Source organism: Chelonia mydas, chromosome 17 (assembly GCF_015237465.2).
Source record: "Chelonia mydas isolate rCheMyd1 chromosome 17, rCheMyd1.pri.v2, whole genome shotgun sequence".
In the NCBI taxonomy this organism is placed as follows: Eukaryota; Metazoa; Chordata; order Testudines; family Cheloniidae; genus Chelonia; species Chelonia mydas.
This window is the reverse complement of record NC_051257.2, coordinates 1,480,956-1,497,649: the sequence shown is the minus strand read 5'-3', so window position 1 is coordinate 1,497,649 and position 16,694 is coordinate 1,480,956. Positions and strand designations below refer to the sequence as shown.

General features: G+C 58.9%; 2 protein-coding genes across 6 annotated transcripts in view; one reads left to right on the top strand and one right to left on the bottom strand.

Annotated features, from left to right (window-relative positions):
- The first annotated feature begins 208 nt into the window (after positions 1 to 208).
- PROCA1 (protein interacting with cyclin A1) lies at positions 209 to 5,796 on the top strand. 2 transcript variants are annotated; one of them, XM_043530995.1, is made up of 4 exons: positions 209 to 485; positions 2,649 to 2,724; positions 3,623 to 3,757; positions 3,845 to 5,796. In XM_043530995.1, exons 1-4 carry the CDS (start codon positions 221 to 223, stop codon positions 4,536 to 4,538), a joined length of 1,170 nt encoding a protein of 389 aa, XP_043386930.1. In that variant the 5' UTR covers positions 209 to 220; the 3' UTR covers positions 4,539 to 5,796. The 2 variants fall into 2 exon arrangements, with proteins under 2 accessions (XP_043386930.1, XP_037736774.1); XM_037880846.2 differs by having other exon boundaries at positions 2,649 to 2,781.
- A 2,471-nt stretch (positions 5,797 to 8,267) lies between these two features.
- SUPT6H (SPT6 homolog, histone chaperone and transcription elongation factor) overlaps positions 8,268 to 16,694 on the bottom strand; it is a 40,412-nt gene continuing 31,985 nt past the window's right edge. For all 4 annotated transcript variants that reach the window (XM_037880184.2, XM_037880186.2, XM_037880183.2 and 1 more), the window contains exons 31-37: positions 15,956 to 16,069; positions 15,070 to 15,194; positions 14,438 to 14,550; positions 12,355 to 12,432; positions 12,065 to 12,231; positions 10,978 to 11,156; positions 8,268 to 10,179 (exon numbers count right to left, since the gene is read on the bottom strand). In XM_037880184.2, the coding sequence (XP_037736112.1) occupies positions 9,993 to 10,179; positions 10,978 to 11,156; positions 12,065 to 12,231; positions 12,355 to 12,432; positions 14,438 to 14,550; positions 15,070 to 15,194; positions 15,956 to 16,069 (963 nt within the window). In that variant the 3' untranslated portion in view covers positions 8,268 to 9,992. The remainder of the gene's footprint in view (positions 10,180 to 10,977; positions 11,157 to 12,064; positions 12,232 to 12,354; positions 12,433 to 14,437; positions 14,551 to 15,069; positions 15,195 to 15,955; positions 16,070 to 16,694) is intronic.

The following is a 16,694-nucleotide window of genomic DNA, read 5'->3' as shown; positions in this document are numbered from 1 at the left end:
GGAAGGGGCGGTCCTGGGGCAGGGGGGGCCGGGGGCGAAGGGGCAGGGAAGGGGCGGTCCCGGGGCAGGGGGGGCCGGGGGCCAAGGGGCAGGGAAGGGGCGGTCCCGGGGGCACGAGGGGGGGCGGGGGGCGAAGGGGCAGGGAAGGGGCGGTCCCGGGGGGTTGATAAGGCGGCGGCGAGGCGCTGTCTGGCCCCGCGGTGCTGAAGGCGGCCGGGCCATGCGGGCCGTGGCGCTGCGGCTCCTGTGTCTGCTGGCGGCGGCTCGGGGGGCCGAGAGCCCCGGGCAGCCCGGCCCCGCCCGCGCCCCCGCCGGCTCCCCGGGCTCGGGCGGGCGGCAGCCGCTGGGCGCCACGTGGGCGCCGGGCCGGGGGCGGCCGGAGCCGGCGGGAGGCGCCGCCCGCAGACGGGCCAAGCGGGGCTTCACCTACCCGGGCACCCTCTGGTGCGGGGCCGGCAGCAACGCCGACAGCTTCGAGCAGCTGGGTGAGGGCCGGGACCCCCCCGCACTGCCCGGGGCGCTGGAGCCGGGACCCCCCCGCACTGCCCGGGGCGCTGCAGCCGGGATCCCCCTCCATGGCCCGGGGCGCTGGAGCCGGGACCCCCCCCCGCACTGCCCGGGGCGCTGGAGCCGGGACCCCCCCGCACTGCCCGGGGCGCTGGAGCCGGGACCCCCCCCCCATGGCCCGGGGCGCTGGAGCCGGGACCCCCCCCCCGCACTGCCCGGGGCGCTGGAGCCGGGACCCCCCCCGCACTGCCCGGGGAGCTGGAGCCGGGACCCCCCCCGCACTGCCCGGGGCGCTGGAGCCGGGACCCTCCCCTCATTGCCCGGGGCCGTGGAACCGAGACCCCCCCTCACTGCCCGGGGCCCTGGAGCCGGGACCCCCCCGCACTGCCCGGGGCGCTGGAGCCGGGACCCTCCCCTCATTGCCCGGGGCCCTGGAACCGAGACCCCCCCTCACTGCCCGGGGCCCTGGAGCCGGGTCGGGACCCCCCCACCCCGGGCGCTGAAGCCGGGAACCCCCCCGGGACCTCCCGGGGCGCTGGAGCCGGGACCCCCCCCCCCGCACTGCCCGGGGCGCTGGAGCCGGGACCCCCCCGCACTGCCCAGGGAGCTGGAGCCGGGACCCCCCCCCCCCGCACTGCCCCGGGGCGCTGGAGCCGGGACCCCCCCGCACTGCCCAGGGAGCTGGAGCCGGGATCCCCGCCCGCACTGCCCGGGGCGCTGGAGCCGGGTGGGGACCCCCCCGTCCCCGGGGCGCTGAAGTCGGGACCCCCCCCACAGCAGATCTATGCGAGGAGCCGCAAACAGCAGCCCCCACCCCGCCCAGTCCGAGTGTGGATGGGGGCGGGAGACTCGGCGCGCGGGGCGGGGGGGTCGGAGGGCTCAGTGACTGATCACTCAACGCACCCCGCGGGGGGGGGCAGGTGAAAGCCTGTGTGTGAGTGTGAGGGGGCAAGTGGGGGCGTTTGCAGAGGTCGGTGTGTGGGGGGGGTGTGTTTGGGTGTGAGCGGGGGGTCATTGGGGTGTGTGTGGAGGAGGTGGGGGGGATGGGGGGTGGGGTCATTGCGGTGTGCAGGAGGGGTGGGGAGGTTTTATGAGTGTCTGTTGGGTGGGTTGGGGGTGCACGTGGGGGTTGTTGGGGATGCATGCAGGAGGGGGTGGGGTCTTTGGGGGTGTCCATGGGAGGTGTGGCGGGTTGGGTGTGTGGGGGTTTTGGGGTGTCTGTGTGGGGGGGTTGTGTGGGGGGGTAGTTGGGGGTGTGCATGTGGGTTTTTGGGGTGGGGCCTTTGGGAGTGTGTGGGGAGGTTTTGGGGGTGTCCGTGGGAGGTGTGTGGGTTTTTGGGGGCATGTGGGAGGCGGATGGGGTTTTGGGGGTGTCCGTGGGAGGTGGGGGGGGTTGGGGGGCATGTGGGAGGCAGGAGGGGTTTGGGGGTGTCCATGGGAGGTGGGGGGGGTTGGGAGGCATGTGGGAGGCGGACGGGGTTTTGGGGGTGTCCGTGGGAGGTGGGGGGGGTTTGGGGGGCATGTGGGAGGCGGACGGGGTTTTGGGGGTGTCCGTGGGAGGTGGGGGGGGTTGGGGGGCATGTGGGAGGCAGGGGGTTTTTTGGGGGTGTCCGTGGGAGGTGGGGGGGTTGGGGGGCATGTGGGAGGCGGACGGGGTTTTGGGGGTGTCCATGGGAGGTGGGGGGTTGGGGGGCATGTGGGAGGCGGACGGGGTTTTGGGGGTGTCCGTGGGAGGTGGGGGGGATTTGGGGGGCATGTGGGAGGCAGACGGGGTTTTGGGGGTGTCCGTGGGAGGTGGGGGGGGTTGGGGGGCATGTGGGAGGCGGACGGGGTTTTGGGGGAGGCATGGGGTTGGGGTCGTGGGGGGCTTTGGGGTGTGCACAGGCTGGGTGCAGGGTGGTTGAGGGGAGCGAGGAGGAGCGGGAGGGGCGGGGCTGTCAGCCAGTCTGGAAGGCCGCCCTGGCAGACCAGCAGCAGCCGGGAGGCAGGGCCCTACATGCGCCGAGAGCCCCGGAGCCTGCTGCCTCAGCCCCTCCAGCCACAGAGCTGGCGGCCCTCGGGCGTTCGCACTGGGGCCCGCTCCGGCGTGCTGCTCCCGTGCGGCGCGGGGGGCTGAGGCGTTCTCTCCCTCGTCCCCGCAGGAGAACACCGAGAGACCGACAGGTGCTGCCGGGAGCACGACCACTGTCAGCACGTCATCCACCCCTTCACGTACCAGTACGGCTACCGGAATCTCCGCTGGCACACCATCAGCCACTGCGCCTGCGACCTGCGGTGCGGGAGCCGGCCCGGCCCGCCGCCGGGCTGCACGGGGGAAGCCAGCCATGGCCAACGGCCACGGGACACCAGCGGGGCGGGGGGGGACACAAAGTGGCAACAGAGCTTGGGCAGCGGCAGGGGGTTGGAATTTCCCGACTTCTCCCCCCTGCCGGGAGCAGAGCCGAGCGGGCGCCGGAGAACAGGCTGCTGCAGAGCGGGCTGGGGCTACTGGCTTCCTTTGTAACCTCGGCCAAGACCCAGCCCCTGGGTGGGTCCACACGCGTGGGAGGGTTTTCTCCAGTCCACGTGGTTAAGCCATCTCTCCAAGAAGAGGTCACTCGGTCGATGGAAGAATTCACCCGCCCCCCTCACTGCGTCTGCCCCGGGGTTTGGTCGACCTGATCCCAGCGCCCAGGGCACAGGCCTTAGCCTCTCCCCTCTGTGGCGTAGGAACAGCTTGCCCGCCGGCGGAAGGCCCCGGAGTCGGGTAGGGTTAGTTAACTGGCACCGAGTACAATGCTGCCCACTGGCAGCAGCTGCAGGCCCCGTCACCGGGCCCGTTGGCTGGCTCCTGTTTAGAAACCTGCGTGCCACAGTTCTCCCAAACCAGTCCCGCTGCTCAGGCCCTGAGGCCTTGTGCTGGAGACACTGGACAGCTCTCCCCACGGCAGCGGCAAGGCCATCACCCCAGCGCTTGCTCAGAGAGACAGGCTGCTGCAGGGTGTGAGGAACAAGAGCCGGTGAAGGCCCGTGACAGCTCCTCTCCCGCTGCCCCGGCCAGGGCCCAGATCAGCCTGGCAGGAGCGGCCCCGTGCCCCTTTCTTACCCTGCCTGAGGCTCTGCGTTGCCCTTGCAGGTTGAAAGGCTGCCTGAGGCAGGTGAATGACACTGCCTCCCGCGTGGTGGGCCAGGCCTTCTTCAACGTGATCCAGGTGCCCTGCTTTGAGTTCACCTACAGAGAACAGTGCGTGGAGCCCTATCTCTACATCTGGTAAGTCCTGACCAGGGAGCCTGGGGTGCTCCCACGCCCCTCCCGCTGCACCCCCCTCACTCTGCTTCTCGTCCCACTTCTCTCAAGGTGCAAGAGGTACAACACCGTGGCCATAGCGGTCCCCCGGGCGCCGGTGCTCTATGAGTTTGGTGGGGAACTGATAGACCAAGTGGCAGCTGGCTCGGACAGGGCTCCCTCCAGCCCAGCGCCCCAGCCCAGCACTCCCCCACCTAGAGAGAGCACGGGCAGATGGGCCTCTCCTCCGACAAAGCACCCACCCCCAGGCCAGGTTGTCACACGGGCTATGGACAGCTCCCAGAAGTCTGCGCCCACTGGGCCCAAGCCAGAGAGCCCCACCAAGAACCAGCGGAAGGGGAAAGGGAAGAAGAGAGGGAGGAAAACCATGAAAGGAAAAGGGCTGAAAAAGAAGAAAGTCCATTCCAAAGTTGAGGTGCTGGGGCTCCCCACCCCCACTGCAGATGCTGCCTCCCTCCTCCCTAAGCATCTGGGGCTGGGGGAGTTGGGAAACAAGCTGCTGGACTCTGGGGGGAAGGAGGATGCGTTCAACGCCATCCTGAATGATGCCCCCATCCGGGAGGAGACCCTGACTCCACACGGGACAGCGCAGGCTGAAAACAGTGACCGGGGGCAGTGGAAGGGAAGGCCTTTACCTACTCTCCAGCCCACGTTCCCAGCTGCCAGCAGGAGGAAGAGGAGGCGGGAAAGAAATGGAAGGAAGCGCCTGAGAAAGAAAGCGGAGTCTCTGCCCAGGCCTCTCTGAGACTCACTGCAGCCAAGGCTGCCCTTCCCCTCGTCCCCAAGAGGGCAGCTTGCCAGTGTAATAAATTAGCTCAATGCAGCAGATGGTACCATGCTAGTGTTCTGTACCTAACCCGTCCAGCCCAGACCCTGCTGCTGGCGGGGTGTCCGTGCAGGGCCGACGAGATGGAGCTCCTGCTGCAGGGAGTCCTCTGTGACTTGGCTGCTGCGTCACCAGCGCCGTTGAAATGTTTGCCCAGGAAAGAGGTGATTGCAATTTAGTACATTTGTAAAGAGGGCCAAGGAACAGGAAAGACTTGTGTCCCCCAGATCTAATCCAGCACGGAGCCAAAAGAACAAGAGAGCTGGGCTTAGCATAGCCGAATGGGGAGAGCCCTGCCTGCTACAGAGCGGAGGGCATGGGCCAGAAACCCCTGCTCGTGCAGCTGCGGGGCGGCAAAGCCTGCCTGTTCCCCATCGGAGCAGACCGGCAGTCACCATGGCAGCACCCCTCTGGCCATGCAGTGAAAGGCACAGTCCCTGCCCTGAAGGGTCTAGGCAAGATGACAGTCCCTGGGGAGGGGTAGAAACAGACGAGGGAGAGCACGCGTGTGATCACTGCACTAGTGTGCAGAGCTAATGGTTGTTTTTAGCTGTTGCTTTCCTGATCCCACCTCAGCTCCTGTATTTCCCCTGCTGTTGCTCCCCTGCCCCCCAAAATGGGTAATTGCACCAGGGGTTCCCAAGAGATACTTTGGCCCTGGTCCTTTTTGCTTTACTGAAGTTTTAGGGCTCATGCTAACTGCCCCCTAGGAAGTAAACACCCACCCAGCCCCTGCTGGCACAGCATATACCCCCCTTAGTGCCAACACCCCCTTGCTTGGGTGCCTTTTAAAGTTAGACTACCAGAGGTTTCCCGGCTCCAGGGCCCGGAGCATGCTGATGGGGGCTGCTCTTCCTGCACACCCACAAAGAAACAACCCTGGTTGTGCCCCAGTGTTTGGAGGGGAAACAGCAGCACAATGGGACCCTGTGAGAGCAGATGCCAGAGAACTGGGCAGAGCAGAGGGGGAAAATTCTTCAGGCTCCCAGCCCTTGGTCAGCTCTGAGGCCAGCCCAGCACTTAAAAGAAAAGCAAGTTCTGTGTGTTTCTGTGAACTGGGTGCTTGTTTGGCCTAGGCCAGGCAGACAGCGCCTTGGGCTTTGAGAAAGGATCCTGTTTGGTCCAAGTGTTGGACCATGAGAGGCGCGCAGGTTATTAAAGAACTAGGCTAAGTTACTCCTCACCGTTCATGCTGTTTCATTTCTCAGCGCTCAGCTTGGGCACGGAGTTGTTTTCCCTGCAAGCTGGCAGGGCAGGAATGGCAGAGGGAGGATGGGCATGCAGATTTCCTGCACTGAGTTAAGGGCAGGGCATGCGGTTCCCTGCCCTGACCCCGCCTTAGCGCACACAGCTGGTCAGTACCTTGATTTGGGGCATTCATTAACCAACTGCAGCTTCTTGCTTAGCTGGGATTGGGTTGCCACTGTAGCAGTTCTCAGGCCACTTACAGAGCTTGGGGGTTTATAATAATAATTCTCTGCCCTGCTCCAGTGATAGCAATGGGAGGTGCTGAGTTTTACACATGAACCCTCTGGCCCGCAGGCAGGTACTAACTCCATTTGACTGAACAGGTCAGTGCCTTGCATAAAGCTACATGCCAAACCAGCGCGTAGGGGCCGGGAACCCAGGCCAGAGCCCAGCCTGTGCTGTACCCACAGGTGGTGGTAGCTGGAGGGTCTCTTGTGAACATTAACATCATGCCCGCCCACCCTGCAATTCTGTGGTGTTCTCGAGGCAGGGCGCCCGTCTGTCTGCGTGGCCTGCGGCTCTAAGAGTCCAGGTCTCTCACTGTGAGGACTTTGGCTGCTTTGCTGCAGCCACTGGGAGATCAAGTGGGTGGAGGATGTGCCCCAAGGAGCTCCCCAGCGGGCTCAAGGTCTTGCAGGCACTAGCCAAGCACTCGGATGAAATGTGTATGAATACCTAAGAAGGCCTAAGGCAGAGGTTTGCCCCCAGTTACACAGCTCAGGAAAGCCTTGCTCCCACTCTCATTCTGCACTGAGCGAGAGATGCAAAGATCATGCCGGAAAACAGACCCACCAATGCATGGGAGAAGCCGTGTTTTCAGTGAGCTCCACCCTGGAGCCAGGCAAGCCATTCTAGCGAAGTCTCTCAGGAGACTAAAAAAGCCGTCATTTAAAACCAGCATTTGGCAAGATGATCCTTATCTCAATGTCAGACATAGGGCCCAGGTACGAGGTGCTGGGGGAGGGCAGCGTGCCTGTCCATGCAGGGAGGCCTCTCAGCGTTACCCAGCCACTCAGAGCATGCAATGCTAAAGCAAAAAGCACAGGAGTGTTTAGTTTCAGACTTTTGGGGAGATACTGATTTAAACCTGCCACCGCCTCCTGCAGGACTCTTCAAATACCGTAAGAAACCAGCCCCTGCTCCGGAGAGGATGGGCCATTCCCCCGCCCTTGGACAAAGGATCATGAGAACCCAGACACATCACAAGCGAGCAGCCTACTTACCATGGGCCCTGCACAGAGCCAAGCGTGCTGCTTGTCACTCAGCCACAGCAGTGCAGCTCAGAGCGAGCCTAACCCTGGGAATGTCCTTTCCAAAGCTTTGCACCCCTACCGAGCGGCCCCGGGCGTGCAAGGGGGCAGAGCGCTAGCAGGAGAGAGACATTTAAAACCACAGTGCAGTGCCTCCGAGCTCAGCCAAGCGCTGCTAGGCAGAGTCTTTCAAGCGATGTCCTGGGTGCACGCGGGAGCGATGTAGCGTAGAAGGCGGCGGCCTCCTCTGGGGCAGGAGGCAGGGGGTGGGAGGGGATCACGACTTGCAGGAGGGCCTGGGATACAAGATGGGAAACACAGGCTCCCATTTCCCACTAGCAGCAGCTCGTGCACATCTTCCCAACCTCCCCCGTGGAGATCAGACCAAACCCGCCCGCCCGAGCAGAGGCCAGTGCAGGAGCGTTATTGTCTCCGGGCTCCCGAGAACGGGCTGCAGCATGCACACTGCGGAACTGGAACGCCCCAGCCCCAACCAGCGCCAGGGCCCAGCAGAGTAAAGGGAGGAAACGCAGGCTCTGTACCGCAGGGGCGAACACGTCTCAGAACCTGCTGCATGTTCTGCCAAGGCCTGTGGCTCAGGGACGTGCCCCCTTGAGCGTTCACAGGCCGAGCCGTCATTAGAGCCACGCAAGTGCTGGTAGAACAGAGACGGGGCAACTACACTTGTGTGACGCAGAAGGGAGCGGGGTTGGCGTCTAGTTCTACGGGGACTGTCTGCATTGGGGATGGGAGAGCAGGGGATGAGCCAGCAAGGGGGTGGGGCCCGGTGACACCTTTGCCAGGGAAACTGGACAAAGGCTAGAGGAGAGAGCCTGCAGTTTTGTGCTGGGTGGAGGAACGCAGGGAACCCCAAGGCTGGGGGCTAAGCTCCCTGCCCCCCAGAAGGACTTAACAGAGGGGTCCTGGTTGTACCCACAAGCTCTGTTTTAGACTGTGTTCCTACTGTCCAACAAACCTTTCGGTTTACTGGCTGGCCGAGTGTCACGGTGAATCCCAGGAAGAGGGGTGCAGGGCCCTGACTCCCCCACACTCCGTGACAACCTGGCATCCCTAGAGCAGGGCAGGAGGCAGCTAACAGAGCGGAGAGCGTTAGTGCAGTAGGCAGGGAGAACGCTGGGTACAATCGACATCCCAAAAGTAGAATTTTATTGATGGAAAGGGAAAAAACTAAAACCAAAGACAGCCAGAAGGAGCGGTCAGACGAAGCGCAATGGCTCTCTGGCAGGTTCCCTCACAGGAAGCTACTCCACAGTCAAATTCCTGTCATACAGAACTGAACAAAATAAACAGCGTAAGGTTAGTATGCTTGTTAATCTACCCCCGAGCAGAGCCCGCCTGCACGGTAAGGAGAGGGATGCAGCCAGGCCAGCACCCTGGGGAGCAAAGGGGATATGCTGTAGGGAAACCAAGTCCTGCACTCCTTGGGAGAACAGCTTCACCTTCTTGTCTCCTGCATCTCTTGCTATTTAAGGGCATTTGCCTGCAACAGGACCTTTGTTTCCTAAGCTGTCTGCTCCTTTCCCAGCTGAGGGCAGAGCCCTCTGGGACTTCAAGCAGTGGGTTGTGATGTTAGCAGATCAAGAGCAACAAAAATCCTGCTTCCAGGCAAAATCCTCCTGGAGAAGGCAGGTGGCGAAATACAGGGAAGTGTATGAAACAGAGCCCTCAGCTCTGGCAGGGCTGCTTCTGACCCAGGACAGACAGTACCTGCATTCCGTCAGCCTCCTGCCTGGCTCCTGCTAGGACAGAGGGGAGGGCAGCGCTAGGGGGGTCGCCCTGATACGCTGGGCTGAGAACCCCACACAACACATTCAACACAAAATATTCTTCAGCATCAGCCCACCAGGCAACTCGGGCAACACAAGACGAGGGGCATTTCCTGGTTCACTGCTGTACTCTGCTTCTGCAGCAAATCTGTGGTTGAGAGCAGAGGGCAGGCAATACGGGATGAGAAGAGAACACCTCCAGACTAGTGTTCAGTAGAAACACTATTTATTCACCCTTTTCGGTTACATGTGGACAGAGCTAAGCGGTATGAGAGAGGACATGCGCTTCAGGCTGATTTGCATTCTCCTCACCACAGGAGTGGCTGCGCTTGCAGTGCCTTAGGTCTTGCTCACTCTTGGAAAAGCTGCTGTTACCCAGGGTTTTGCTTTGCAGTCTGAGTTAAAAACCAACTGAATAAATATTGTCCCAAATGAAGCCAGGAGAGGATGAGCCTGTGGTACAGCTGCTTCTCTCTCTGGCAAGAGCCCTAGCCCAGAGCTGCTCTGCTAGAACACCCTTGCAAACACAGCTGGGGCAGTTGGTGGAGTTTGGCAGAGCCCACTATACAAGGAGCCACCAAGCAAACAGGAGCAGAACTTCAGAGGATGTGGGTTGAGTTGTCCGAGCCCCCACGTGACTTCGTTCCGTGGGTCGGAATGGGGACGGGCGACGGTCAGAATACATGACGATCAAAATAAAACTTCGCTCTAGGCCAAGAGCTTTTGCATTTCCAGCTAGGTTTGCTTTCTAGTCTTTGGCTGTGAAAGCAGGTCGCTGTGCATTTCTGAAGGGTCTCATTCGACCCTTGTAACTGTTCTGCTGAGCTTCCCACACGGTGAACCAAGGTTTAGTGCGCAGAGGAGTCTGCCGCTTCCCTTCCTATGATCTGTGTGTGTGTATTTATACCAGCCCTGCCAAGTATATTAGCTCATGTGGGTGGATGCACCAAGTGTCATTTCACATAGTTTTATGAAGTATAAAATAGGAGTTGTGTGGAGAAGGGAAGGGAACTCGTTCTCAGCTGTTCTCCCTCCCCCTTCCCCTCCCAAGAGAAAGAACAGAGGTCAAGGGTCAGGTCCAGCAAGGCCTATCGATCCATTTCATCCAGAAGTGGTGTGGCGTCCCCAGCAATGGACATGGGCGTGCTCTCGATCATGGGGCTGGGAGATGGACGAGGGGTCAGCCTCTGCTTCTGTTTCCTCCGCTCAGCCTCCTTCTCCTGGAGCCACTGCTCGGCCATTTTCCCCCAGTCGATTGCAGCGTGGCTGTTGGACCTAGACAGGCAAAAGCAGGAAGTGAAACATACGAATAGCAGGAGCCCAACAGGGTCAGCTTCCCTCCCTTCCCTTCGCAGAAGGATGCCACTACTGGATGCCCCCAAAGTCTCTCTCTCCTATTCAAAGGCAGGCGGGTGACAGGGCAGCCCACGCAGACTTCCTCCCCCAGCACGGTTACTCAGAGCAAGGTGCAGCCTGGCTCTGGGAGCCTGGAACCCGCGGGCTCTGCAGCTTGAGCTGGTGGCTCTAGGATGCCTGCAGAACGCTGTGGGCTGTGTTCAGTTACGTCGGAGGTAGCAGATTCCTCGTAGCTGCAGAGTGGCCTTTAGTCAATGGGACCCACTGTGGCCAATTTCCTTAGCAGAGTCAGTTCCGCCCTCACGCCTGGCCAAGGAACGGGTTCCCGATTCCTGATCCAGTGCCACAGTGTCAGAGGGGGCCAGCACGCAGCGCCTTGGTCTGGCTTCTTTACACCCCCCATCAGCACCACGGCCTGAATTGTACTTCCCCAGAGCCGATGGGCCGTGACTACGCTCCTCACCCTTGCTCGGCCGCAGTTCTCCCCAGACACCTCTTCCTCTGCCCTTTGAGCAGCGGCCAAGCACACGTGCTGAATGTCCCCCCCGACCCCAGCCTGTGCAGCACGCCCCCTACTGGCAGCAGGCAGAGTTACTGCAGAGCCTGTGTCCTGCTGCCAGGGAAGCGCTTGCGTGGCCCTGCACTGTGGTCAGGGCAAGAGTGGCTCAAAGACAGCAGAGAGCTGCACACATCCAACACCATGAATGAGCTACTCACTTCGGCTGCTGCCTCTGCCTGGAACTGGATGATGGCTGCGACTGCGTGGACTGGGGTGTAGTACTGGCCTGGAGCTGATGATACTGAGGGGTTGTAATTGGCTGGCTGGGGGTTGTGTAGGAGTAGCTGGGGGTCATCAGAGGGGTGGCCACTGGCTGCTGTGCTGGAGTTGTAAAGACCTGCAAGAGGACCGACACTCTTAGGCTAGCGCAAGGCTAGACAGATGCCCAGAGAACAGCACATTCCCTCACTTTTTACCCAGAGAGCAGCCACACAAAGGGCAGGAGACAGGGTCAGGTCCTCACTACATGTCACTAAGCCGCCATGCCTTTCTCAGGGCGCGGCTTAGCACCACTGGAGGGTTTTGTGGGGACTCCAACAGGGAGCGATAGGCCCCAGATGTCAAGTCCAGAGTGCCTACCCCAAGGAGGAGGGTTTTAGCTGAGAGCTCCCCAAGGGGGCAGGGGGCATCTGCTGCACTGAACCAAGCCAAGCCCTTCCTGCCGCCATGGAGAGCCGGAGACAGTGGGTCGAGTGGGCAGGCGCAGACGCACACGGGGAACTGCTCAGTGGCGGGTTGGGAGCAGAGTCCAGGGCCACCTTCGGGCATGAGGCAGAGCTGGAGTGTTGCCTGCCTGCGCACCTCCCAGCTGAAAGCCCTGCAAGCTCAGCACATATTTTCATAGCTAATCCCTTTCATGTGCAGCTCCATGCTGCCGATACTGAAGCACAATCATGTGGGTTCGTGTCCCTCTCCCTCACCACTGGGTCCCAAACCAACCCCAGGCACGTTCCTTGGGAGCCAGACACACCTTCCTCGCAGCCAGCATTGCATTTCCCACGTTCCCGGCCCTGGGGACACGGAAAAAGGCCCAGGAATCTGCACAGCAGGGCTGAATGCTGCAGCTAGGCTGCTGGCTGACCACGGCAGGTCTGTACTGCCCTTGGGTATCCGTGCAGCCCATTGTGCTGTCCCCTGCACAGCCAGTCTCTAATGCTGCAGAGGAAGGCGGCACTTCCAGGAGGGACAGGTCGCTGTGTGCTCTGATTCCTGCCCCTCTGGCTCAGCTACTCAAGATACACCTACGTGATACGCGCTGCTGCCCCCTCCGCTGCCTCCGTAGCCATACTGGCTGGATGCCCACTGTGCAGGCGTGGCACTGGGGTTCTGCCCTTGGCCCGTCACCGCGGCGATGGCACTGAACATCTGTGAGGTCATGTTCTGTGGCAGCGCGTTCACGGCTCGGGTCAGATCTAGAAGAGAAAACACCGAGTTCCGAGAAGTGAAGACACAGGAAGAGAATGTGACTCTGGTCTGGGGACTAGCTTCGGAGTCAGCCTCCATAGATCTGACCGAGGAGACAGGCCGGTACTCACCAGCTAGGTTAATGTTAGCAGGAGTAGCATTGATGGAGGCGGGGGTCCGGGTCCTGCTGCTGCTGCTCGGGGTGATACCTTGTGAAACAAGAGAGAGAAGTATGTGTGACACCCTGGCACCCCAATATTCATCACTGTCATGTAATTAGAATATGTTTTGTACAAAGTCTGCCTTGTGACGGGTCATTCTAAAAGTCTTGATCTGCTAAACAGCAATATTGTTGGATTGTATGTGCTGTCGTCGTGTGTGAAGTTATGAAGTTTGGCTATGTGTGTGTAACTGAAACACGTTGCGAGGTTCAAAACCCCCACAAGCAGCCTTTCAGGTACAACAGTAAAAAGGGCAAACAATGTTAATGGTTCATTGAGGAAAGGCACACAAGCACCAGGATTACCCCAGGAACCGTGTACAATACAAACCTCTCTGAGATAGCACTACACCATGGGAGTGGTTTGACCCAGATCACAGCAAAAGAGCTGTCCAGCAAGTGGGGAGAAGATATAAAAGGGGGACAATGACATCATGAGGGTACCTGAGTCTCCCTACAACAACAAACCTGGAAACACCTGAGGAACAAGGACTGAACTGTGGGAAGTGATGGTCCCAGGCTAGAGGGATTGTTAGCCTGCGTATGAAAACCTGGGAAAGCCAAGGCAGCTTGTGCCTTAAGAATCTGCTACCCTGTTTTATCACTCAGGGTGAGACTTTGCAAATTCATATCCCACCTATCTATTGTGTTAAGCTCAGTTAGCAGTTTTGTTTATTTACTAAGGGAATCTGCTTTGATCTGTTTGCTATCACTTCTAATCACTTAAAAATCCATCTTTTGGAGTTAATAAACTTGTTTTGTCGAAAACTAGTGAGTGGAAATCATAACTGCGGGGACAAAAAGCTGTTGCATATCTTCCTCCACATTGAGGGAGGGGGCGAATTTCATGAGCTTATGCTGTACAGTTCTCTGTGCAGTGCAAGACAATATAATTTTGTGTTTACCCTCCAGACAGAGTGTGCATGCCTGGGAAGCTAGTAAGTGCCCTAGCTGTATAGCCTTCCTGTGCAGGGGCTAGTCACAAAGCCTGTCTGCATGTTACTACAGCTGGGTGTGTCCCTACTTGTGTGCTGGTGAAAGTTTGAGAACGAGAGCGTGTCTGCAGCTTGTCACAGCATCACAGCGTGAGTGGGAGCCCAGGCTGGTGGGTCGGGGGGCTCAGTGGTACCCCAGTTCCAGGTGACACGCCGAGGAGGGGGGAACCTGTCACAGTATGTAATTCTGAAATCTGAGTGGGGGTTCTTACTAACCAGGATTTTAACAGATCTCAGCAAAATTCTTGTGGCAAGGTGCTACTCTGCTCAAAATCAGGGACAATGGAATAAAGAGCATCTGGTACGTAGGGGACAGAGATAAGAGTGAAATGGTCAGGCCCAGCCCACACCATGCTGCTTGCCCGGCAGACAGATTCCTTCTAAACAGCATTCGTTTATGCGGATGAAAAGCAAAGCTAAGCACTTTAATCTGGTTTTCTTGGGAACATTTCCCACATTCAGATCAATGGAGCCTTTCTGTATTTCAACAGACAGAGAGTCTGGAACGTCACCAAAATCAAACTCTGATTTTCTGACGTTCCAGTAGGTCTCCCGAGCCATCTGGATCCCCGAGTTCAATTTGTGGTTTTTGAGCTTTGTTTACAATCAGCAAGGCCATGGATGTTTAAAGGACAGAGCTTCACAGCCCAGCTTCTCTTACTGAGCCCTGTGGCACAGTCACAAGGATGACGCTGACCCTTTCTGGTGCAATGAATGAGTCACAAAACACAGGAGAGAGACTTCTCTGCAAGGCAGAGCAAGACCTGACATACAGGCAGACAGCAGATCGTGTGTGTGTGTGTGTGTGTGTCTGGCTGTACAAGTCCCTGTAACTGGAAGCAGCTCCGTAACTGCACATCTGACTAATTGCTGACAGATGCTTGGTCCCATTTCCATTTAGACTATCCATGGAGCATGAGCCAGCCCTTCATTAGTCTGCCCCATGAGTTGATTTCCTGCAGGACAGAACAATTCTGGTGATTAGGATTTGGGGGTCACCTGGCACTGGGTCCTGATAATGATCCTTAAACCACCGGAAGAGCCCATTCACTGTAGGGAAGATCTGTCCCCGGTACCGGAATCCCTCTGGCGTTACCGTCACATACTCTATCCTGTTAGGTCAGGAAGGGGGAGAGACAAGTACATCGCACTATGGCACACTTTACCGACTGCTGGCAATCAATCACCAGCTCCCCCCAACACAGCGTGAGAAAGGGATGGGTACGGCACATGGTACTAAGATGACGGGGGCATCAGAAAGGAACCTACAGACTCTGCTGGGACCACCCGCCTTCCATCAGCTTTCAGCCCAGCCCCAGTAACACTTGGCCATGACTCAGGAAATGCCAAGGGCTAGCGGACTGCTGAGGATACTCAAAGGGAATCCATACACTCCCCTGCCGAGGGGTGGGACTTGGCTCATGGTGGCCACCTGGTCAAAGGCATCAGCAGCCAACCTGATGAGACTACATGTGTGAGGCACCTGCAGACCAAACCCCAGGGGTCAGGGCTGCTGCTACACACTGAACCAGAGCAGAGCCCAAGAAAAGTCAGGCCGGGGACAAGCAAAGGCCCAGGCCCTGCAATGACTGACAGCCAGCTGTACCAAACAACATACATGCACCACTGACCTCGGTTTCCCTCGAGGCTGGTATCCGAGAAGGAATTTGCCAGGTAGCTCTTTACAGGCACAGATGAAGTAAGGAATAAAGGTTGGCTTCTCCTTCTTGGTCTTTATTAGAAGTTCTTCCAGTTTCTGGTTAGACGGGAAGAGAGATAAACGCTCCATTGAGATGCCCTGTGCAGCCTGGGGGCAGCGCCAGGACTCACAGGGGTGCGCTGATGGCCTCAGAACACTGCAGTGCTGGCTTCCGCCCAGCCCACCCCTCCCCATGGCAGTGTCCAGGCACAAACAGCATTCAGTGGTTTCATCTAGGGCTCATTTCACAATGCTGAGTATGGCACGTAGGGCTGGCAGCTGTAACCACTCAGTGGAGGCAACTGGGAGGTCCAGATGGACACTCTCGTGCTTACTTAGGTCAGTGCTGCAGACAAGTCTTCAAGCAATGGTGTGAGGGGAGCAGCATCCCTTTATCCCGCTTTAGGGCACTCATGTCCCATCTGAGAGCCCTTCCCCTAGAGTGGGGCAGCAGCAGAGCTGGAGGGGGAGAGACACCTTTCTGCCCGTGCCTTTGTGATGTGCAAGCACTGTCAGGCTGTCCTCCCTTCCCTGGCGTAGACAGTGACAAAGCCCTTCAGACATTCCGGCCCAGCAAGCCAGCCCAGGCTCTCTGCTGGTTCTACCGCTCCAAGCTAGCTCCCCCAGACACAAAGCGGGGAGGTGACCAACACAAGCACTGTGCGATAGGTCAGAACACATGAACCTCTTCTGTTTTACCCCGGACTTGAACTCAGTGGTTCGTGTTCACACAGAGGCCAGGAGACTGATCTGGGGCAGCCAGCTGCTCCCCCGCTTTGCTTCTTACAGCTCTGCAGCAGCCCCTCTGGGTGGCTCACCTTCCTGTCTCCACCACTGCAGTCTTGGTAGTATTTGTGACTCAGCAGGTCTCTAGCAAAAGACGCCATTGGTTGGACATAGCGAGCGACGATTTCATCCAGGTCCTCGAATTCCTTGGAACGAACATAGAAAGAGCCACTTTATTCCGCGTCTGACTCCTGAACCTCCAGAGGCAAAACTGAACCCGCTGCGCTGAGCGATGCCTGGGCCTTGGGGGCTCAGACCCTCTTAACCCTGAATGCTACAGGGAAGGCACCACAGGGTGACTAGAGCGTCCGTCTGCAGTGGAGAGCAGGGCAAGGGTCCTGGCTCCCTGGAGAGGCCCACTCCCTTAGACACGTGCTCTGTAGGATTAATGTGCACAGTGCAAGTGGTGGGCAGCTCAGTTCCTTTCAGTCTCAGGGACAAACAGTGACCCCAATTCTATTTGACAAGCTCGGGGGGGAAGCACTTTGTTCCTTAGACTAAAGGAGCAGCTGGGAAAATGGAGCACAGCAAACTGTCTTGCAGTGGTTGGACTAGATCAGGGTTTCTCAGCTGATGGGTTGAAACCGACCTAGGGATGGGGGCATGAAAGGCAATGGGGAGTCACGAGGCATTGGAAACAATCTAAAGCAAGGAAAAATCTCATTCCTGACTCCTCAAGGTCAAGTATTCTCGGTCAGCCTCCTGAAACACACAACAGGCATTGCACTGTTCTCATGGATCCATTTTCCCCTCACAACTTTAGAAAATGAA